Source organism: Loxodonta africana, chromosome 1 (assembly GCF_030014295.1).
Source record: "Loxodonta africana isolate mLoxAfr1 chromosome 1, mLoxAfr1.hap2, whole genome shotgun sequence".
NCBI classification, from domain to species: domain Eukaryota; kingdom Metazoa; phylum Chordata; class Mammalia; order Proboscidea; family Elephantidae; genus Loxodonta; species Loxodonta africana.
In genome coordinates, this window is record NC_087342.1 from 58,733,019 (window position 1) to 58,758,107 (window position 25,089).

Genomic DNA, 25,089 nt, shown 5'->3' on the forward strand with positions numbered 1-25,089 from the left:
AAGCAGCCAGGGAGAAAAGAAAGGTTTCCTTCAAGGGAGAATCAATAAGAATATGTTCTGACTACTCAGCAGAAACCATGCAGGCAAGAAGGGAATGGGACGACATATACAGAACACTGAAGGAGAAAAACTGCCAACCAAGGATCATATATCCAGCAAAACTCTCTCTGAAATATGAAGGCGAAATTAAGATATTTACAGACAAACACAAGTTTAGAGAATTTGCAAAAACCAAACCAAAGCTACAAGAAATACTAAAGGATATTGTTTGGTCACAGAACCAATAATATCAGATATCAGCACAACACAAGGTCACAAAACAGAACGTCCTGATATCAACTCAAATAGGGAAATCACAAAAACAAACAAATTAAGATTAATTAAAAAAAAAAATACACATAACAGGGAATTATGGAAGTCAATAGGTAAAAGATCACAATAATCAAAAAGAGGGACTAAATACAGGAGGCATTGAACTGCCATATGGAGAGTGATACAAGGCGATATAGAACAATACAAGTTAGGTTTTTACTTAGAAAAATAGGGGTATATAATGAGGTAACCACAAAAAGGCATAACAACTCTATAACTCAAGACAAAAACCAAGAAAAACGTAACGACTCAACTAACATAAAGTCAAACACTATGAAAATGAGGATCTCACAATTTACTAAGAAAAACGCCTCAGCACAAAAAAGTGTGTGGAAAAATGAAATTGTCAACAACACACATAAAAAGGCATCAAAATGACAGCACTAAAAACTTATTTATCTATAATTACCCTGAATGTAAATGGACTAAATGCACCAATAAAGAGACAGAGAGTCACAGACTGGATAAAGAAACACGATCCATCTATATGCTGCCTACAAGAGACACACCTTCGACTTAGAGACACAAACAAACTAAAACTCAAAGGATGGAAAAAAGTATATCAAGCAAACAATAAGCAAAAAAGAAGAGGAGTAGCAATATTAATTTCTGACAAAATAGACTTTAGACTTAAATCCACCACAAAGGATAAAGAAGGACACTATATAATGATAAAAGGGACAATTGATCAGGAAGACATAACCATATTAAATATTTACGCACCCAATGACAGGGCTGCAAGATACATAAATCCAATTTTAACAGAATTGAAAAGCGAGATAGATACCTCCACAATTATAGTAGGAGACTTCAACACACCACTTTCGGAGAAGGACAGGACATCCAGTAAGAAGCTCAACAGAGACACGGAAGATCTAATTACAACAATCAACCAACTTGACCTCATTGACTTATACAGAACTCTCCACCCAACTGCTGCAAAATACACTTTTTTTTCCAGCGCACATGGAACATTCTCTAGAATAGACCACATATTAGGTCATAAAACAAACCTTTGCAGAGTCCAAAACATCGAAATATTACAAAGCATCTTCTCAGACCACAAGGCAATAAAACTAGAGATCAATAACAGAAAAACGAGGGAAAAGAAATCAAATACTTGGAAAATGAACAATACCCTCCTGAAAAAAGACTGGGTTATAGAAGACATCAAGGAGGGAATAAGGAAATTCATAGAAAGCAACGAGAATGAAAATACTTCCTATCAAAACCTCTGGGACACAGCAAAAGCAGTGCTCAGAGGCCAATTTATATCAATAAATGCACACATACAAAAAGAAGAGCCAAAATCAGAGAACTGTCCCTACAACTTGAACAAATAGAAAGTGAGCAACAAAAGAATCCATCAGGCTCCAGAAGAAAACAAATAATAAAAATTAGAGCTGAACTAAATGAATTAGAGAACAGAAAAACAATCGAAAGAATTAACAAAGCCAAAAGCTGGTTCTTTGAAAAAATTAACAAAATTGATAAACCATTGGCTAGACTGACTAAAGAAATACAGGAAAGGAAACAAATAACCCGAATAAGAAATGAGAAGGACCACATCACAACAGAACCAAATGAAATTAAAAGAATCATATCAGATTATTATGAAAAATTGTACTCTAACAAATTTGAAAACCTAGAAGAAATGGATGAATTCCTGGAAAAACACTGCCTACCTAAACTAACACATTCAGAAGTAGAACAACTAAATACACCCATAACAAAAAAAGAGATTGAAACGGTAATCAAAAAACTCCCAACAAAAAAAAGTCCTGGCCCGGACGGCTTCACTGCAGAGTTCTACCAAATTTTCAGAGAAGAGTTAACACCACTACTACTAAAGGTATTCCAAAGCATAGAAAATGACGGAATACTACCCAACTCATTCTATGAAGCCACCATCTCCCTGATACCAAAACCAGGTAAAGACATTACAAAAAAAGAAAATTATAGACCTATATCCCTCATGAACATTGATGCAAAAATCCTCAACAAAATTCTAGCCAATAGAATCCAACGACACATCAAAAAAATAATTCACCCTGATCAAGTGGGATTTATACCAGGTATGCAAGGCTGGTTTAATATCAGAAAAACCATTAATGTAATCCATCACATAAATAAAACAAAAGACAAAAACCACATGATCTTATCAATTGATGCAGAAAAGGCATTTGACAAAGTCCAACACCCATTCATGATAAAAACTCTTACCAAAATAGGAATTGAAGGAAAATTCCTCAACATAATAAAGGGCATCTATGCAAAGCCAACAGCCAATATCACTCTAAATGGAGAGAACCTGAAAGCATTTCCCTTGAGAACGGGAACCAGACAAGGATGCCCTTTATCACCACTCTTATTCAACATCGTGTTGGAAGTCTTAGCCAGGGCAATCAGGCTAGACAAAGAAATAAAAGGTATCCAGATTGGCAAGGAAGAAGTAAAGTTATCACTATTTGCAGATGACATGATTATATACACAGAAAACCCTAAGGAATCCTCCAGAAAACTACTGAAACTAATAGAAGAGTTTGGCAGAGTCTCAGGTTATAAAATAAACATACAAAAATCACTTTGATTCCTCTACATCAACAAAAAGAACACCGAAGAGGAAATAACCAAATCAATACCATTCACAGTAGCCCCCAAGAAGATAAGATACTTAGGAATAAATCTTACCAAGGATGTAAAAGACCTATACAAAGAAAACTACAAAGCTCTACTACAAGAAATTCAAAAGGACATACTTAAGTGGAAAAACATACCTTGCTCATGGATAGGAAGACTTAACATAGTAAAAATGTCTATTCTACCAAAAGCCATCTATACATTTAACGCACTTCCGATCCAAATTCCAATGTCATATTTTAAGGGGATAGAGAAACAAATCACCAATTTCATATGGAAGGGAAAGAAGCCCCGGATAAGCAAAGCACTACTGAAAAAGAAGAAGAAAGTGGGAGGCCTCACCTTACCTGACTTCAGAACCTATTATACAGCCACAGTAGTCAAAACAGCCTGGTATTGGTACAACAACAGACACATAGACCAATGGAACAGAATTGAGAACCCAGACATAGATCCATCCACGTATGAGCAGCTGATATTTGACAAAGGACCTGTGTCAATTAACTGGGGAAAAGACAGCCTTTTTAACAAATGGTGCTGGCATAACTGGATATCCATTTGCAAAAAAATGAAACAGGACCCATACCTCACACCATGCACAAAAACTAACTCCAAGTGGATCAAAGACCTAAACAGAAAGACTAAAACGATAAAGATCATGGAAGAAAAAATTGGGACAACCCTAGGAGCCCTAATACAAGGTATAAACAGAATACAAAACATTACCAAAAATGATGAAGAGAAACCCGATAACTGGGAGCTCCTAAAAATCAAACACCTATGCTCATCTAAAGACTTCACCAAAAGAGTAAAAAGACCACCTACAGATTGGGAAAGAATTTTCAGCTATGACATCTCCGACCAGCGCCTGATCTCTAAAATCTACATGATTCTGTCAAAACTCAACCACAAAAAGACAAACAACCCAATCAAGAAGTGGGCAAAGGATATGAACACACATTTCTCTAAAGAAGATATTCAGGCAGCCAACAGATACATGAGAAAATGCTCTCGATCATTAGCCATTAGAGAAATGCAAATTAAAACTACGATGAGATTCCATCTCACACCAGCAAGGCTGGCATTAATCCAAAAAACACAAAATAATAAATGTTGGAGAGGCTGCGGAGAGATTGGAACTCTCATACACTGCTGGTGGGAATGTAAAATGGTACAACCACTTTGGAAATCTATCTGGCGTTATCTTAAACAGTTAGAAATAGAACTACCATACAACCCAGAAATCCCACTCCTAGGAATATACCCTAGAGATACAAGAGCCTTCATACAAACAGATATATGCACACCCATGTTTATTGCAGCTCTGTTTACAATAGCAAAAAGTTGGAAGCAACCAAGGTGTCCATCAACGGATGAATGGTTAAATAAATTGTGGTATATTCACACAATGGAATACTACGCATCGATAAAGAACAGTGACGAGTCTCTGAAACATTTCATAACATGGAGGAACCTGGAAGGCATTATGCTGAGCGAAATTAGTCAGAGGCAAAAGGACAAATATTGTATAAGACCACTATTATAAGATCTTGAGAAACAGTAAACCTGAGAAGAACACATACTTTTGTGGTTACGAGGGGGGGAGGGAGGGAGGGTGGGAGAGGGTTTTTTTATTGATTAATCAGTAGATAAGAACTGCTTTAGGTGAAGGGAAAGACAACACTCAATACATGGAAGGTCAGCTCAATTGGACTGGACCAAAAGCAAAGAAGTTTCCGGGATAAAATGAATGCTTCAAAGGTCAGCGGAGCAAGCGCGGGGGTCTGGGGAGCATGGTTTGCGGGGACTTCTAAGTCAATTGGCAAAATAATTCTATTATGAAATCATTCTGCATCCCACTTTGAAATGTGGCGTCTGGGGTCTTAAATGCTAACAAGCAGCCATCTAAGATGCAGCAATTGGTCTCAACCCACCTGGAGCAAAGAAAAATGAAGAACACCAAGCCCACATGACAACTAAGAGCCCAAGAGACAGAAAGGGCCGCATGAACCAGAGACCTACATCATCCTGAGACCAGAAGAACTAGTTGGTGCCCGGCCACAACTGATGACTGCCCTGACAGGGAGCTCAGCAGAGGACCCCTGAGGGAGCAGGAGATCAGTGGGATGCAGACACCAAATTCTCATAAGAAGACCAAACTTAATGGTCTGACTGAGACTGGAGGAATCCCGGCGGCCATGCTCCCCAGACCTTCAGTTGACACAGGACAGGAACCATCCCCGAAGACAACTCATCAGAAATGAAAGGGACTGGTCAGCGGGTGGGAGAGAGATGCTGATGAAGAGTGAGCTAATTATATCAGGTGGACACTTGAGATTGTGTTGGCAACTCTTGTCTGGAGGGGGGATGGGAGGATAGAGAGAGAGGGAAGCCGGCAAAATTGTCAAGAAAGGAGAGACTGAAAGGGCTGACTCAAGACGGGGAGAGTAAGTGGGAGTAGGGAGTGAGATGTATGTAAACTTATATGTGACAGACTGATTAGATTTGTAAACGTTCACTTGAAGCTTAATAAAAGTTATTATAAAAAAAAAAAAAGCTAGCAAGCAGCCATCTAAGATATATCAACTGGTCCTAACCCACCTGAACAAAGGAGAATGAAGAACACCAAAGACACAAGGAAAATATGAGCTCAAGACAGAAAGGGCCACATAAACCAGAGACTCTATCAGCTTGACACCAGAACTAGATGGTGCCCAGCGACCACCCTGACAGAGAACACAACAGAGAGTCCCTGATGGAGCAGGAGAAAAGTGGGGTGCAGAACTCAAATTCTAGTAAAATACCAGACTTTATGGTCAGCCTGAGACTGGCGGGACCCTGGAAGACATGGCCCCCGGACTCTGTTGGCCCAGAACCAAAACCATTCCCAAAGCCAACTCTTTAGACAAAGAACTGACTAGACTATAAGACATTAAATGATATTCATGAAGAGAGTGTTTCTTAGCTCAAGTGGATACATGAGACTAAATGGGCAGCTCCCGTCCAGAGGCGAAATGAGAAGGTAAAAAGGGACAAGAGCTGGTTGAATGGACACGGGAAATCTGGGGTGCAAAGGAGGTGTGTGCTGTCACATTACAGGGAAAGCAACTAGGGTCACGTAACAATGTGTGTAAAAATCTTTGTATGAGAAACTAACCTGAACTGTAAACTTTCACTTAAAGCACAAAGAAAAAAAGGTAAATTCACCGATGTTAATTTCTCTACAATGTTCAAAAGACTCAACAATCCCTTTAATACAAAACTAGTTTGTATACATCTCTTCAAACGAATCTAGAAAATTTTATTAAAAAGTTTAACCTGTCCCACATAAACAGTATAAATTTCCAAACTTATCTTGGAGACTAGTAAATTTGGTTTAACCAAGGTTAAGCAAAAGCTAGAGAAATGTATTTTGATAACCATGCCCTATCACCTCCACTCCAAAATTGGAGCAAGGAACTTAATTGTGACATTCCAGGTAGGTTTATCCTAGAATAACCATACACAGCAGAGTATCATACTCGAAATGATTCTACTATTATTTTTAGTGATTCGGGACAATTTCATGAGGTTAGGTGTCACAAGGATATAGAAAGGGAATTGCTAAGATCCTCTCTAAGCCCCCAGTCAATTCCAACTCATAGCAACCCTAAAAGGCAGAACAGAACTGCGCCAGGGAATTTCCAAGGCTGTAATCTTTTCGGAAGCAGACTAGCACATCTTTCTCCCATGGTGCAGCTGGTGGGTTCAAACCACTGACCTTTTGGTTAGCAGCTAAGCACTTAACCACTGTGCCACCATGGCACCTAAGATCCTCTCTAAACCACTCTAATTATACGATCTAGCAAATTTCTAGGTTAGAATTTCGAATGTTTATTTCTATAATAAACTTTTAATTTCTCAATTATAACATATGAAGTTTGTGGTTCTCCCCCCATCTCCCATCCCCTTCCAAAAAAGGAAAAGAAAATTAGTTTTGAATAAAAGGGAAAGGAATGTTATACAAAGCTGAAAATAAAATTGTTGGAAGAGTTTCCCCATGTGTCTCCTTAACAACTATCTGTTTTAAAAATTGGTCTTTGACTAAATGTAACGTGTAGAACTTATTTGGCCCTGATTTGAACAAATCAACTATAAAAAGGCATTCCTAATAACCAGGGAAATTGGATTATGGACTGGGTAATTGGTAATATCAAGGAATTATTGCTAATTTTGTTAGATATGATATTGTCATTACATTATACAATGTCTGTATCTTTTCAGAGATTCAAATTGACATTATGAGAGAAATAATGGCAAGTCTGGTCTTTATAAATAAAAGGAGAGACAAAGCAAATGTGGCAATATCTGACAATTGTTTAATCTGAGTAGTGGATATATGAGGGTCTGTCTTAGTCATCTAGTGCTACCATAGCAAATACCACAAGGAGATAGCTTTAACAAAGAGGTTACAAGTCCAAATTCAGGGTATCAGCTCTAGGGGACGGCTTTCTCTGTTGGCTATGGAGGAAGGCTCCTTGTCATCAATCTTCTCCTGGTTGAAGAGCTTCTCAGGCGCAGGGGACCCAGGTCCAAAGGACGCACTCCGCTCCTGGTGCTGCTTTCTTGGTGGTATAAGGTCCCCAACTCTCTGCTTGCTTCCTTTTCCTTTTATCTCTTGTAAGATAAAAGGTAGTACAGGCCACACCCCAGGGAAACTCCCTTTACACTGGATCAGGGATGCGACCTGAACAAGAGTGTCACATCCCACCCTAATCTTTTTTAACCAGGGGCAGAGATTACAATTTGTAACACACAGGAAAATCACAAAATGGAGGACAACCACACATGGCCTAACAAGTTGACCCAAATGCTTGGGGACACAATTCAATCCATTATAGGGTCCATTGTGTTGTTCTATTTTTGTGTATGTTTGAACCTTCATAAAAAAAAAAAAAAAAAAAAAAAACTTTTTAAACAACTGGATAACCAGCCGTAAAAAAACGAAACAGGACCCATACCTCACACCATACACAAAAACTAATTCAAAATGTTATCAAGACCTAAATATAAAATCTAAAACTGTAAAGATTATGGAAGAAAAAAAAAAGGGACAATGCTAGGGACCCTAATATATGGCATAAATAGGATGCAAACCATAACTAACAATGCACAAGCACCAGAAGATAAACTAGATAACTGGCAGCTCCTAAAAATTAGACAGTTATGTTCATCAAAAGACTTCACCAAAAGAGTAAAAAGAGAACCTACAGAATAGGAAAAAATTTTTGGCTATGACATACCCAACAAAGGCCTAAACTCTAAAATCTACAAGATACCTCAACACCTCAACAACAAAAAGACAAATAATCCAATTAAGAATGGGCAAAGGACATGAAAAGACGCTTCACCAAAGAAGGCATCCCGGTGGCTGACAGACACGTGCAGAAATGCTCATAATCATTAGCCATCAGAGAAATGCAAATCAAAACTATACTGAGATACCATCCTACCCCAATATCACTGGATCAAAAAAAAAAAAATAACAAGTGTTAGAGAGGTTACATGGAGACTGGAACTCTTATGCACTGGGAATGCAAATTGCCCAACCACTATGAAAAACAATCTGGCGCATCCTTAAAAAGCTAGAAACAGAAATACCACGCAATCCAGTGATTCCACTTCTAAGGCTATAACATAAAGAAATAAGAGCCATTACACAAATAGACATGCACATCCATGTTCATTGCAACATCACTCACAATAGCAAAAAAAAAAAAAAAGGAAATAACCTAAGTGCTCATCAACAGATGAATGGATAAACAAATTGTGATACATACGACACAATGGAATACTACCCAACGATAAAGAATGAATGAATCTGAAAAATATCTCGCAACATGGATGAATCTGGAAGGCATTACGCTGAGTAAAAAAAGTCAATCACAAAAGGACAACTATTGTATGAGACCACTGTGATGACTAAGATCGTGTGTCAAGTCGGTTGGGCCATGATTATCAGTGTTTTGGCAGTTGTATAATGTTGTGATCACTTCCCTGTTGAAATCTGATACGTGGTCATTCGCATGATGGAATCTGCTAAATGCCCCTCTACGGGTGGAGGGGGCAGAGCCGGTGGCAGCTCACTGCTCCCGCGGCCTCCCTCTCCCCCGCGGCCTCCCTCTCCCCACCCTCCTCTGCCTACTTCCTTCCTGCTCGCCCTGTCAGGGCTTTTGCTTGTTCCAGGTCCTGCAGCTGGCTCCAGTTCATCTGGCCTCCAGTTCTTCAGACTTGGGCTAGCAGCTTACTGGCGATCTTGCCTGCTGATATTGAGATTCACTGATCTTCACAGCCTGCAACCACACTGCTCTCTGGCCTGCCGATCTTGGGTTCACCAGCCCCTGCAGCTACATGAATCAGGAGAATCCTCTTTCCTACCTCATGGACTTGAGACATACAGCCTCTAAAACCACATGAGCCATTTCCTTATATAAATCTCTCTCGATATATGTGTAATACACACACACACTTTACTGGTTTTGCTTCTCTAGAGAACTCAGCCTAAGACAACCACGATTTTAAAAATTCAAGAAAAGGTTAACACACAGAAAGAAAGAATCTTTGATGGGTTACGAGGGAGGGGAGGGGAAATCACTAACTAGATAGTAGGTAAGTGTTAACTTTGGTGAAGGGAAAGAGTACACAACACAGGAGAAGTCAGCACAACTTGACCAAGGCAAAGTCATAGGCACTTCACAGACACATCCAAACACCCTGAGATTACATAACTGAGGCTGAGGCCTGGGGACCATGGTCACAGGGGTCATCTAGGTCAACTGGCATAACAAAGTTTGTAAAGAAAATGTTCTACATCCAACTTTGGTTAGTAACATCTGAAGTCTTAAAAGCCTGCCACTGGCCATCTAAGATATATCTACTGATCCCATCCCAACCAGAGCAAAGGAGAATGAAGAAAACCAAAGACACAAAGGAAATAACAGTCCAAAGGACTAATGGACCACATGAACCACAGCCTCTTTCTACCAGCCTGAGCCCAGAAGAACTAGATGGTGCCCCACTACCAATTGCTCTGACAGGGATCACAACACGGATCACAACAGAGGGTCCTCGACAGAGCAGGACAAAAATGTAGAACAAGATTCAAATTTACCAAAAAATAAAAAAATAAAAAAAAAACCAGACTTACTGGTCTGACAGAAACTGGAACAACCCCCAAGACTATGGGCCCCCATACACTCTTTCAAGTAAGAACTTAAAGCCACTCTCAAAGTTCAACCTTCAGCCAAAGATTAAACAGATCTATAAAACAAACAATAATACACTTGAGGAATGTGTTTCTTAGTTCAGTCAAAACCAAAAGGGAAACACCTGCCCAAAAGCAATGATGAGAAGGCAGGAAGGGACAGGAAAAATGGATGGATAGAAACAGGGAACTGGGGTGTGGAAGCGTAGAGTATTCACACATCACGGGAATTGCAACCAATGTCACAAAAGAATTTGTGTATAAACTGTTGAATTAGAAACTAATTTGTTCTGTAAAGATTCATCTAAAGCACAATAAAAAATATTTTTTTAAACAAAAACAGTCTTTTTAGATATTCTTTTGCTCTCACCACACCTTCTCCATATAAATCTTCAATCTGCCAAACTTCAGAACAGAAGCTGATGGAGATAAAGTACGAAAAGTTGGATATAATCAAGAAAATTCGGTAGAGAAAAAGATATTAAGAAAAAATATAAAGTCAGATATAGACAACAAGCAAAATAAATGAATAAAAGAGTTATTTCTGAAATATGTCCTCAAAACCCAGAATTCAATTGAAAGTAACTAATAGTTTTATATGTCAACTTGGCCAGACTATCAAAAAAACAGTTGTTGTCGAGTCTATTCTGACACATGGTGACCCCATGTGTGCCAGAGTAGAACTGTGCTCCACTGGGGTTTTCAATGGCTGATTTTTTGGATGTAGGTTGCCAGGCCTTTCTTTTGAGGTACCTCTAGGTAAACTTGAACCACCAATCTCCCAGTTAGCAACCAAATGAGTTAACAGTTTGCACCGCCCAGGGACTCCTGGGTAGGCTACAGTACCCATTTATTTCATCAAACACTAATCTAGGTGTTGCTGTGAAGGTATTTTGCAGATGTGGTTAGCATCTGAAATCAGTTGACTTTACATAAAGGACAATGTAGTGGGCCTTGTTGAATCAGGTGAAGGCCTTAAGCTAAAGCTGAAAGGTTTCCCAGAGAAGAAACTCTGCCTCAAGACTGCAGCATCAACTCCAGCCTGTTGACCTGCCCTCCGATTTCACACTTACCAGCCCCCATAACTGTGTGAGCCAATTCTCAAAATCAACTAGCCAACCAATCTCTCTCCCTACATATATATGCAGATACATAGGTCTCTGTCTCTCTCCCCCTCTCTCTCCATCTATATGGAGATATGTAATATCTATAGATAGATAAAAGGAGCCCTGGTGGTGCAGTGGTTAAAGCATTTGATTGTTAACCAAAAGGTCAGCGGTTCAAAACCACCAGTGGCTCCGCAGGAGAAAGATGTGGCAATCTGCTTCCGTAAAGATTACAGCCCTCGGAAACCCAATGGGGCAGTTCTACTCTGTTCTACAGAGTTGCTCTGAGTCAGAACCTACAGCAATGGATATATTTATATATATATTCTATTGGTTCTATTTCTTTTGGGATAACTCCGCTTAAGTTTCTCACACTGATCCTTTGCCAGAAATAACCCACTAATAAAGTTTATTGAATGTCCCAAAATATCAGGACACACGGGGGTGGGGGGGAGGAATACTGATCTAGATGGAATACCTCAGTTTTCTTGAATGCAAAATAACATTTGTGTACTCAAAGATTCGCCACAAGAATTAAATAAAATTACAAATATGGCTTTAGCAGCATTCTTTAAGCCACAAAGCTAATTCAAATGAAAGGTATAATAATTATCACCCTCAATCGAAGTTAAGAGACTATGTCCTGACTGGGCCACGGTGAAGTACAACAGAGGTTCTCCAATGCACCAGTTCCTGTAAAAGGGTTCCCACCCTCATTTCTACACCCCCAGAAGACATACAGCTGCTGTGTGAGTACACTAAGATTCAGACTTCCGTGAGCCACCGGAATTATTTTTTATAATCGATGACTAATACACACTTCGGAGTCCAAAGCACTAAACCTCAAATTCATCACAACGATTCAATAATTTATTTTTAGATTGTGGCAAAGGCTTGCCTTAGTTTGACATCAGCACATTTATTTCTCCAAGCTTTGTAGAAAATACTAAGATGGAGGCATCTTACTAAGAAATGGAGGTGATTAGCAAAATTAACTTAGATAAAAAGTTTAGAAAGCAGATACAGAGTGGCCTGTGGACAACTACAAAGATTGGATGAAGGCCTGTTTTCTCTAGCTGACAACCTTATGAGGTGGCCTTGATGTCACTTCATTTATTTGTACCTCACTTTCCTACTCATCTACCTCACCAGCCATTGTGCAAGGTGAGAATGATGGCTTCAAACCACCACAAAAATGTATCAATTCACATATTTTGTCATTAAGGGTCACCAGTTTCATGCTGTTCTAACCGATTTAAAAATCATGTCTCCATTACCCTAACTTTAAATTCTATTTACTAATATAAATCTAATCTGTTATACTTTCACGAGTGTTTCTCAATTTTTCTTTTCTTAAAACAGGAGACAGGAAAGGTGACAAAATGTCAGCCACGCTGAAAAGTGCGTACACTCTCCAAGCTCTGAAGCCTGAGAGACTCAGACAAAAGCTGCCTGACTCAAGAAAGCAGAGAGCAATTTAGACTAGCTCTTCTAATTAACGCCAAATACACTGTGTTTCAGTTCTGACCTCTCTCAGGAGTGCTTCTTAAGTTTCCAGCTGCTTCTTGGATCATCAAGCTGCTACCTCCAAACAAACTCACCTGAACTGCCCCTTTTTGCTCCAGGCTATTTTTACATTCTCTTCTGTTGGAAAGGCTGCATTTATCTAAGATATTCCAAACTTAACCTGCTTGATTTTTCAGCCTTTTTGCTTCCCCTATCCCACTGTTTTGGTTTTTTTTTTTTTTTATCCCACTGTTGGAAACCCTGGTGGCGTAGTGGTTAAGTGCGACGGCTGCTAACTGAAAGGTCAGCAGTTGGAATCCACCAGGTGTGCTGTGGAAACTCTATGGGGCAGTTCTACTCTGTCCTATAGTGTGGCTATGAGTCAGTGGGTTCGGTTTGGGTGGGTTATCCCACGGTTGCCAAATCCCATCAATGACTGCTGCCTCCATTCCCTCCTTTGAATTTCTACCAGCACTGCCGTGGCATACTTATAGCCTCCTAATAGTCTACCATCTCTAATCCTTCCATCACACTGCCTCCCAAGTTATTTTTTCCAGAAATACAGGTAGGCTCATAATTCTCCCATTAACAAAGACCTGCAAAAGATTCTGTCAACCTAAAAAGAAGTCAGGGCCACCCTATATAAAATAGCAGTCACCCCACCCCTCCCCCCAACTTACTTTATTTTTAGCCACAGAACTTATGACCTCCCAGATATTTTGCCTGCTGCCACTAGAATGGAGCTCAGGAGACTGGGAATATTACTTGCTGTCTGGTTTGTTCCCTGGCACCGAAAAGAGGTGTAAAACAAGCCCACAATAAATATTTGATAAATAAATTTGGCAAAGCATTCTGGACCCTCTATTCGCAGGCACTAAACTTCCCTTCTGGCTTCATCTCACATGACTGTTTCTATCTCTGAAATGCCCTTGCACAATACTTTCTCTTTGTCTAATCCTTCAAGGCCCAGGGTTAGAAGCCAACTCCTCTTTGAAGCTTTCTGTAAATGTGTCACAATTAATGATCTCCCACCTGGGCTCACGGATCACATCACTTGTACCTTTAACACACAGGTCTTTCAGCTTTGCTTTACAACACCCCTAGTCTAGAACATCCAGAAGGCAGAAGCTGTTTCAATTTGGTAGCCCCAGGACCTAGCCCAATATCTGTATTAAGAAACTGTTGTCAAGGTGTCATTTCTGACTCATGGTGACCTCATGTGTATCAGAGTAGAACTGCTCCCTAGGGTTTTCAAGACGGATTGGAAGCGGATCACCAGGCCTTTCTTCCGAGGTGGGTTCAAACTGCACAACCTTTCGGTTTGTAGTCTGAGGCTTAACCAATTGCACCACCCAGGGACAAGCACTGCTTAATAAAAACAAGGCAAAACTGAGCATACGGGCTTCCTAAACCTTTTTTTTTTTTTAAACGAAAAAAAGTCTCTATGATAAAGGGCATTTCGTGCCTAACCTAGTGTCTGACACTAGCAACTCAGTAAATATTTATTAAATTGAGTAGGCCATTGGGGTTTTTTTTGCTAATTAAAAGGGTGAGTAATCCTGGATCTCAGGCAAAGCCTCAGCATTTTCCACACTGTAAATGAGACTAGGTCATCTCCTCCGAGCAGGTTTTGATACTACGGGAGGGGAGAGGAGAGGAGAGGACACGCTGAGGATACTACGGGAAGAGAAGGGTGGCAGTGCTGGCTTTGAAGGGGAAACATCCACTGTCTGGTTGCGATGAGAAATAACAACAGATTTCTATCCCTAACCACAGGAACCCAGAGCATTACAAACAGCAAACTCCAGACTGTGACACGGTCCAAACTTTCAGTAAATCTCATTTTTAGCTCCCTGAAAGGTTTTGCATGCCTGAATACTTCAATCCTGAGGCCTTTACTCATAGCCGCTTACAAGGGAAAAAAAACTGAAGACCAGAGTGGCTTTGAAGTCTGTGTTTCATGTCTGAAAGTCTTCCTCAGAACTCAGGACAATCTCTAAAAAAAAAAAAAGATGTTCTATGTGAACCCTGCAAAAGGCTTCAAGAATTCCGAGTTAAGATCAAATTAGGACTCACTGGTTTTGAGTTGGTGGTTACTGTTGAGTCGATTGTGACTCATGGCGGCTCCATGTGTGCAGTTAGAATTGCTCCATAGGGTTTTCAAGGCTCTGACCTTTTGAAATGGATGGCCAGGCCTGTCACTGGGTGGGTGCAAACCTCCAACCTTTCAGCTAGTAGTCGAGGCCTCATTTAGGCGAGAGGATCTCTGAGTAAGGCCCAGCACCAATCCCCTTAGTCCTGTTGCCTTTCTTTAAACCAGCCACTTAAGGCATAAAGAAAACAATGGAATTCCTGGGCTTTTCTTAATTTTGACTCAATTGTTACTTTAAAAATTTGTGAAAAAGGCCACCAGTCTGTGGACAACCTAGAGTCCCCTCTGGACCACCAGCAATCTCCACACTACTGCAGCTTTGCTAAGTCTGAATGAATGTAAAAGCTCAATATGCTCAGCAGACATGCTTGTATCGTTAACATGACATTGGCTTGTGAGAGTGATAAAATTTTACTTAAAAAAAAGTAAATCTGCCTACATTTAAATTCCAGTTACATGAGTTTTCAGGAATTGAAAGCGAGTAGGAAGCTGAGGATGCTGCCCTGGGTGACTACAGAAACCAAACGGCCGCACCTAAGTAGTTCTGGAAAGCAGGAGGCTTTTTATCCATTCCCTGGGGCAACCCCAACACTTAGTTTCTAATCGTTTTAGAAACAATTAGAAAGCTCTGGCTTCTACAGGCACTGCCACCAAGTGTTCTAGGGAACCCCATGTCCAATTTGACAGTTTTAGAAGGCAGGTACCCTGTTACCTCTCATTTTTGAACCCCTCGGAGCCTTTCCGTTAGCATGCAATAGACACGTGTGAGCTGCGTTTAACTTCAGCTTTTCTCAGCAATCCAAAACATGCAATCACATAAAATAGGATGGTCTCCGGGTTCACTAAACTGGATTAAGTGGGGTTTTTTGCAGTAAAAATCATGCAGGAAATTGAGGACTAAAAAAACATGAACGTCAGAGTTTAGAGCTGCCAGTCAGCTGGTATAGAGACATCCCTTGGAGATGAGTTATTTCTTTGCCAGGAAACAAGCTAATAGCATACGCTAATCATCCAGTAGTTGTCAGCAACAGTGGCCTATACAAGGAGGAAGCCAACAAGGGGCCTAAACGGAATGAAGCCCTCTCAGGATGTCTAACCCCAAAGTGGCCCATTTATGGCATCTTCAGAAGTCAGTTTCAAAGGGTCCTGAGCAGGTACTCTCGGCTCTCGCCCTAACTAAGCCCTTAACTTAGGGTTTCCCAGATCTCCCGAAGTGACCTGGGCCTAGGCAGTCAGCTCAGAGACTATATTCCTAGGTAAGTTACCTTCGTAAGCAAAGGTAAGGAGTATAAATGGGCTCTGAGGCAACCATATGACCCGGAGAGTTAGCGTAACTTCCAGGAGGATGGACTGTTATGTCATCAAGGAATTCCTAGAAGCAATGACAGCAGCGTGTATCCAGACACGTTTATCTATGGCCATTCTCATGCTACATGTGGACCATTCCAGCATCATCCCAAAACTTTTTTTTTCAATATATTAATTTACACTCTGAAAAAGAGTTGTTTTTTTCCTAAACATGCAGGAGAAAAATGCAAACATACCCAGCAAAGAGTGAGTCCTAGAGCATCTACAACATTAAAAACATCAAACTAAAATGATCAAAAATGCTTTCCATGTTGGTAAGTACCAAGTACTTGCCAGTTTGGTACTACTCAGCCCCCAAAAGGTGAACAGTATAGACATTTCTGGAGCCCTGATGGAGCCATGGTTAAGCCCTCCGCTGCTAACTGAAAGGTCAGTGGCTGGAACCCACCAGTCACTCGGAGGGAAAGAAGACCTGGCAATATGCTCTGGATAAAGATTTCAGACTAGGAAACCCTATGGGGCAGTTTTCATCTGTCATATGGGGTTGCTATGAGTCAGAATCCACTCAACAGCACACAATAACAGCACACATTTTTTGTCCCATATGTTATAAGTTTAACTAATATCTTTTCCGTTAGAAATTTAAAACACAGTACGGTTGAGGTGCCCTCATGTTCACAGCATTTGTAAGCTAAAGGTGACAGAGATCCTTTTAAAAAAAATGTGGCCCCTTTTCTAAAATAATGAAAAAGTTAAATGAATTAAGCACTGAGTAATAACAGTGACTTATATAGTGATTACTGCATGCATTCCATATAGTAACTCATTGATCCTTACTATAACCCATGAGATTAGTTCTCATTATTACCCTTTTACAGTTGTGTTAACCCAGGCAAGACAGGTCGAGTAACTTGCTAAGTAGTAGAGACAAAATCCGTGCCTGTGGTTCCCACACATTCTTTCACGCTGAAATCACCTGGTGATCTTTACAACTACCAAGGCCTGGCTCCATCACTTAACTGGTACGGGGAGCTACCTGGGCTTCAGGATTGCTAATGGCTCCCAGGTGATTCTAACGTGCCGCAAAGTTTGCGAACCACACTGGCCTGTGCTCCTCGCCCACTAAGTCTTCAGAGAACTGCTAGAGCTCTCGTTTTCTTTGCCCAAGAAGTTTCTTCACTGAAGTGTGAAGCTCAGGGCAGAGGCAGAAGACAAAGCAAAAACGGAAGAGGCGACAAGCCTTGCCAAGGGGTTCGCCAGCGAGCCCAGCGTGAGCGCCGAGGCAGGACGCGGGGGGCTCGGTCAGGGCCAGGGAAGGATGCGGAACTGGGCGCACCTCTGGCCTCGGGAGGGGCGATGGGCTCAGCCCCAGGGGTGCTGGGGCGGGGGCGAAGAAGTCAGCTCCTGGGGTGTCGGAAAGCTCCAAGGGGCGGAAGAGGAGGCGCAGGGTCGCCGCGCCCTCAGGGGCGGAAGGGGGCGCGCTCGCCGCTCACGTGGCTCCCCTCCTAGGCCGGCTGATGCACCCCGGCGCGCTCCGCTCCCGACAACCTCCCGGCCTACGGGCGCGAACCACACCGCGCCTGCTGGGACGCAAGTTACTTTCGGCCCCCGGACTGCCGCCGGAAAGTTCGTTACTTTCCTCCGCGGGGCGGAGACAGGAGGGGCGGGACTGGGCCAGGGTCCGCCGGGCGGCGGGGAGAGGGAGGCGACGTCCCCGTCGGCGGCCCGGCCCCCTCAGGTCCCTTCGTCCCCCACCGTATACCCACCCGGAGGTGAAATCCTGCTGCACGCTCAGCAGCCGCTCGCGCAGGGTCTCCAGCATTGCTGCCGCCGCCGCCGCGTCCCCTGCCCTGAGGCCTCGCGCCGCCGCGCCGCCGCCCCCTTCCCGCACCTGTCAGCCGCGCGCCCCTTGCACCCCAGCCGGCCCCGCCCCCAGCCCGGGCCTCATCCCCGCGCCGCAGCCCCTTCCGCGTTCCCGCCCTCGCTCACGCGCTCTTCGCCCCGCCCCCGTCGCGCGCCCAAGGCCGCGCAGCCGCAGTGCGCGCCACCGGCTGGGCTGCGGAAAGGGGAGGTGGGGTTGCTCGCGCTTGAGACCCGGCGAGAGGCGCCTTCGGCCTTAGTCTACCCCAAGCCAGGCTTTTTCGTTTTTCTCTTTAAAATGGAAGTGTCATCGTGGAAGAATGTCTAAGTCGAACGCTCCACCGAATTAAGCGTTGATTTTTACTGTTTGAGAAAGAGTACGATTAACCTCTTTCATAATACTTCCCTGGAACGAAACGATTCCTGAACTCTGGATCCTAGATCTGGCCCTACTGGCTTTGACCTTGGATGAGATAGTTAATCTTTCTTAGTCTGGTTCCTTAATTAAATGAAATATAAATGCAGTCATTAAGTAAAATAAAATGCCAATAACAGTAAACTGCCTTGACACCTTTACTTTCCGTGTTCTCTTTAACCGACTCCATCAGGTTTTTGTCCCTTCCATAATAAAGAAAATGGCCTTTGTCAAGTCACCAGGGACTTCCATGTTGCCAAGGCCGTCCATTTCTCGGCTTTTCGGTGGCTCTCGATGCAGCTGATCACCCCCTGCCTGAGGCAAGCCTTCTCTTGCCTTCAAGGACGCCATACTTTCCCTGTCCCCTCTTTTTCCTGTTTCAACAGCTGCTCCCAAGGCTCCCTGCTTTTCTCCATCTGTACTCTCTCCAGGTTATTCTGTCCATCACTATGCTGTAAATTGAGTCAAACCACTGCTGCCACCACATCTCTATCTTCAGCCCTGTCCTCCTTCCCCTCTGTTAATTTATACCAGTTGGTTACTTAACGTGTGTCCATCAGGCACCTCAAGCCTGATTTACCCAAAATCGAAAACTTGATGACACACTCACCTGCTAATCGGCTGGTCCCCCAGTCTTTTCCATGTCAGTAATGGATATCATCGTCCACAAAATTGCTCAAGCTAAAACACCTGAAATCACCCCGATTCCTCTCTTTCCCTCGTCCTCCATGTTAATTCATCAAGTCCTATCAACTCTATCTCCAAAATATTTCTGGGATCTCCCTCTTTCTCCATTTTCACTATTATCACCCTACTTCAAGACACCACCAAACTGCAGCAGAAACACTGCTACCCCTTGCTGATTCTACCCTTGTCTATCCATACACCTATAATCTATCCTTGCCACAGCGGCTCGAAAGAATTATTTAAAAGATCAATCAGATCATGTTGCTCTCCTGCTTAAAATTCTTCGATTGCTTCTTTACCCTAGCTTACAAAACCATAACATTTGAATGCTTTCTGACACTCTATCCAAATCTAGTATCACTCATCTACCTTGTCCTTGACACTTAACCCATACTAGCCTTTGTGTGTGTGTGTTCCTTGAAAATCCTGGGCTCATGTCTGCCTTGAGGCTATTTCATAAAGTTTTCCCCAAACTGCCCCACGGCTGGCTCTTCCTTGACATTTGGGTCTCAGCTTAAATATCGTCCCATTAAATTGGTCTTCCCTGACCAAGTTACCCTCCCAATCACATCAGCCTGTCCCTCAACTTAGTACACATCACTATCTGGTGATTTCTTTAATACTTGTTTAATTAATAAAACACTGTTTATTGATTAGTGTACAAATTTGCTTTTAAACCAGAGCTGAGATGAGGGTGAGGCCGGTGAAGCACTCACCTTGGGTGTAAAATTTAAGGGGGCACCAAGAAACTCCATAATCAAGATAAATAATATTTTAATGTGATATTTTTAAAAAATCAAATTAATGACAAAAATCCATGATGGACAAGATTTTAAATAAAAATGGGATCTAGTAGGGCTGGGATTGGGTGTGGCGAGTGAGGTGGGTTGGACAAATGCAGAACCTGTTGTAAACTGCCAGAGAGGGAGGATCTTGTCTGTCTTGCTTAGCTCTGTATCCTCACCCAGCACCTGAAACTGTGACTGGCACATAGTAGACACACAATAAATATTGATGGACTATTTTGTTGCAGAAATGAGATAAAATACCCGGCTTATGGCTCGGGGAACAGCTCTTTCCCACTCCTGACGTTTTCTTCCATGTGGAAGAAGCTCCATGAGTGTAACGCTCGAGGCCTTTGCTGCTGGAGGAGAGGTGACCACGCTGATCAGTGAGCTAGGGAGTAAGGAGCCTGGCCGCACCCTGTTTTCTTTTTCTTGGGTGCAAGCTGCCAACAAAAAGTCCTCATTGAGCTCTACAAAGGCATGCTGCCAGGGGAGGAGACTGAGGTGATCCAGTGCCTTCTGTAACCAGATGGGCAAGTCTAAACCTGAGGTTCAATATTAGTTCTACTTACCCAAGAATATAAGCCATGCATTTTGTCATCCTTATCAGGGATAAAAGTGATGTTTGGGCCCCTGCCTAATGAATCTAAGGAACCCTGGTGGTGCAATGGTTAAGCATCTGGCTGCTAACTGGAGAGTCAGCAGTTCAAGCCCACCCAGTGGCTCTGTAGGAGAAAGACCTGGCAATTTGCTTCTATAAAGATTACAGCCAAGGAAACCCTGTGGGGCAGTTCTACTCTGTCACATGGGGTTGACCCAATGGTACCTAACAAAAACAACATGCTGAATCTGGAGTCCCTCGGTGGTGCGAATGGTTAAGCACTTGTCTACTAACTGAAAGATTGGTCGTTCAAGCTCACTCAGAGCTGCCTTGGGAGAAAGGTCTGGCAATCTGCTTCCAAAAAGTCACAGCCTGGAGCACAGCTCTGTTCTGACACACATGGGGTCACCATGAGTTCGCATATAATTGAATCAATCGCAATGGGTTTGATTTTGGGGTTATGCTGACTCCATGTCTCATTTCTCCATTGGCTCTAACAAGTAAGAGAGAAAAGAGCTATTTATGGAGCCTTCCTCCACCACCAAGCCCTAACCCAAAACAATACCTACCACAAGGTAAGAGATCAAATAATCAAATCCATAGAGGCAGATCACCTTAGGATCTAGTAGATTTGGAAGCCATACCCATTGAAAGCTCTGGTGGCACCATGGTTATAAAGCTTGGCTGCTAACCAAAAGGTTGGCAGTTTGAATCCACCACCTGCTACTGGGAAACCCTATGGCGCAGCTCTACTCTGTCCTAAAAGGTCACAATGAGTTACAATTGACTTGATAGCAATGGAAAGTTGGAAGCCGAAGTTACTGGGAAACATGAGATTTTTTTTTTCCATTCAATTAAACAAACTACTTAGCTTTCAATTTACTGTTTTATAGATTCCAAGAAAGTGCAAAACCAGAGCAAAAAGTCCCAAAAAACTCTACCTGACACTAAAGAATGGCCTTACTGGCTGTGCCCTACCATTTTTGCCTTGACCATTTCATAATTAATCTGTGGAAAGTTTGTGCTTCGTTTTGAGGTGTTTTATGAACACTCTTTACCCTATCAGGTCTGACAAATCCCAAAACAGTGAGTGTTTTAAACATGCTAATCAGAAGAGACAATCTATTATGAAAGAAATGGAAGTAAGTATAATGGATTGAACTGTGTCCCCCCAAAATATGTGTCAACTAGGTTAGGCCATGTGTGGTTGTCCTCCATTCTGTGATTTTCCTGTGTTATAAATCATAATCTCTGCCTGTGGTTAAAGAGGATTAGGGTGGGATGTAACACCCTTGCTCAGGTCATATCCCTGATCCAATGTAAAAGGAGTTTCCCTGGGGTGTGGCCTTTTATCTTACAAGAGACAATAGGAAAGGGAAGCAAGCGGAGAGTTGGGGACCTCATGCCACCAAGAAATCAGTGCCAGGAGCAGAGCACATCCTTTGGGCCAGGGGTCCCTGTGTGGAGAAGCTCCTAGTCTGGGGGAAGATTGATGAGAAGGCCGACAGAGAGAGAAAGCCTTCCCCTGGAGCTGATGCCCTGAATTTGGACTTTTACCCTACTTTACTGTGAAGAAATACACTTCTCTTTGTTAAAGCCATTCGCTTGCGGTATTTCAGTTATAGCAGCACTAGATGACTAAGACAATAAGTTTAAGAAATTGAAAGCAGAGAGAAAAGGACTACTGTTGGACAACGTTTGTTCAGTAAGAATGATTATGGACCAAGAGTTGAAGCATATGACACGTATGTTTATGTAAGTAACACCAACCAGCCAGAAACTGCAGTGATTGACAAAAGAGGGGTTGGGGTGTGTTTTAAGTACGATCAGAGAACCGGTATCAATATTGGGGGTTATTAGCTTCATCTTAATTCAGGAATTGGTTAAGAGTTTAAGAACTGATTCGCTAAGTACAGAGAGATGTTTGGGACAAGTTACAAAGCTGTTAAGGAGCTCCCTATGACAGGGCTTCCCTGGACCAGCAATATCAGCATCACCTGGGAGCTTGCTGGAAATGCAGATTCTCAGGCCCTACCCAGACCTACTGAATCGGAATCTGGAATTTAACAAGCTCCCCAGGTAATTCATATTCACGTTAAAAGTGTAAGAAGCACTGTGTCTATAAGACTCAATGAGAAAGGTGGCTTGCCTGACTCAATACAGTCTTACCGTAGACAAAGCAAAAAATGAGAATTTGGTGGAACTGGAACCCAACAAGAAGATATTATTAAGGAAGAAACTATAGAACCCAGCAGATTTAACACTACGTTCTTTGCAAAGGCCTTTTGAGTAATTGGAAAGGCGCTATTATCATTTTAGTTACAGGAACCTAACTTAGAGTTATAAAAGTACCTGCAGGTATGCAGAAAGCAGTGTGTTACTAAGTTATTTACAATCCAGAAAGAAACCCAGCATGTAAATATTTTTGGTATCTTTAATTTTTAAGCATTTATAAAGATGCCAGAAGAATCCATTTAAAAGGCATAAATGTTTCTTGTGAAGCAAAGAGTAGTTGTAAGAATAAGGTGAATCACATAAAGCTAGAAAGAAAAGCAGAGATGGGAAGAAGGGAGGTGGAAGAGGGGAATCCCAGCACACAGGGACAAAAATCAGAGCTCAGATGAAGAACAAAAGATAAGGGAGGAGCGGGAGGACCTCAAAGTCTAAAGACAGAAGCTGATAGACCAAGGAGTGAGAAGGTAAGAGCTGTCCAGAGTGACACCCAGGGTAGCAAAGTTTGGAATGAGTGCTTTAAACATGATAGAAATGGAGAGAGCCCTGGTTGGTGCAGGGTTAATTCACTTGGCTGCTAACTGAAAGGTTGGAGGTTTGAGTCTTCCTAGATGTGCCTCAGAAGAAAGGCCTGGTGATCTACTTCCAAGAAATCAGCCACTGAAAACCCTATGGAGCACAGTTCTATTCTGACATACATGGGGTCACCGTGAGTCAGAGTCACTAGAGGCCAACTGGTTTGTTAAACTGAAAAAACAGTAAGAGGCTTCTCAGTTGCATCTTGTTTGTGTTCCAAAATCTTATCACACTATAATAAAACGTAGTCAAGCACCTAACCTCATCTTTTTGCTCAGAGTTGAAAGAGAGAGCGAGGTACTACAGAGAGCATTAGATGAGGAAGCCTTTTTTGTTTCTAGTTAATCTCTTTGCATCTATGTGATCTATAAGATATTCACAAACAACCAAGTAACTCCATTATTGGAGTGTAAAGACCCTACGTGAGTGAAGAAGATCACATCCTTTACTTCCACAAATAAATTCTTTCCCCTAGAGAAAATACATCTCAGAAATTACATCCCGTCGACCATTATAGAAATCTCTTTGAGAACATAATAACGAACTGAAACTCACTGTCAAGAATTTGCAGCAAAAAAAAAAAAAAAAAAGAGATTGGGACAATTATTACCTGTAGCTAAGTATCAGCTTGTATGGCAGTAATGGTTCAGTGGTAGAATTCTTGCCTCCCATGCGGAAGACGTGGGTTCAATTCTAGGCCAATATACCTCATGCGCAGCCACCACGCATCTCTCAGTGGAGGCTTGTGTGTTGCTATGATGTGGAACAGGTCTCAGCGGAGCTTCCAGACTAAGACAAACTAGGAGGAAAGGCCTACTAATTTACTTCTGAAAATCAGCTAGTGAAAACCCTGCTGCCTTCAGGACTTGCTCATGTCTTTGGAAACTGATACCGAGGGTGTCTAAGGAAAATGGAAAGAGTCATGCAAATTCAGTTAAGTTAGTGGTTCTCAACCTTACCTATGTGTTCAAATCAATTAGGAAACATCTTAAAAATACCTACGTCTGGCCCCAACCCCCAGTGAATCTGACTTACATTGTCTGAGATGGGGCCCCTTCATCTGTAGGGTTTTAAAAGCTCCCAGGTGACTCTAATGTGCACTCAGGGCTGGGAACAGAGCTGCCCTGCAGGGAACAGCAGCAGAAGAGCCAGCTTGGTTAGCAAAGAGGACCTCTGAATCCGCCAAGCCCCTGAATTTCAGAATTCAAAGCTGCAGTTTGCCCCCGTCTTTCCCAGCTCACTCAAGCGGGCACCAGCCCTGCCGCTTCATTTGTGAGGTTTGCTGCTGCAGACCATCAGCCTGAGTCCCAGCAGCCCCCAACTGGCCCTTTCTAAGGGTTCACTCCAAAGGCAGCAGTGTGAGGTGAAAGCTGGAGAGGTGGCGGCAGAGGCTCAGCCGGGTGACAAGCAGCAGAGGTGTGTTCAGGCTACCTCAGAGGACGTGGCCCTTTTTTAAAAAGTAGTTTTAGGTTTATAGAAAAATTGTGTAGAAAGTACAGCAAGTTCCCCTATACTCCTCTTCCCTCCACACTGTTTCTCCTATTAGCATCTTGCACCCCGTCGTACATTGGTTAGAGATGATGAACCAGTATTGACGTATTGTTAT

At 42.3% G+C, this 25,089-nt stretch overlaps 1 protein-coding gene across 1 annotated transcript in view; it reads right to left on the reverse strand.

Moving 5' to 3' along the window:
* DTNBP1 (dystrobrevin binding protein 1) overlaps nucleotides 1-18,208 on the reverse strand; it is a 193,098-nt gene extending 174,890 nt beyond the window's left edge. The window contains exon 1 of the mRNA XM_064280954.1: nucleotides 18,094-18,208. Coding sequence (XP_064137024.1) covers nucleotides 18,094-18,149 — 56 coding nt within the window. The 5' untranslated portion in view covers nucleotides 18,150-18,208. The remainder of the gene's footprint in view (nucleotides 1-18,093) is intronic.
* Nucleotides 18,209-25,089: the final 6,881 nt, after the last annotated feature.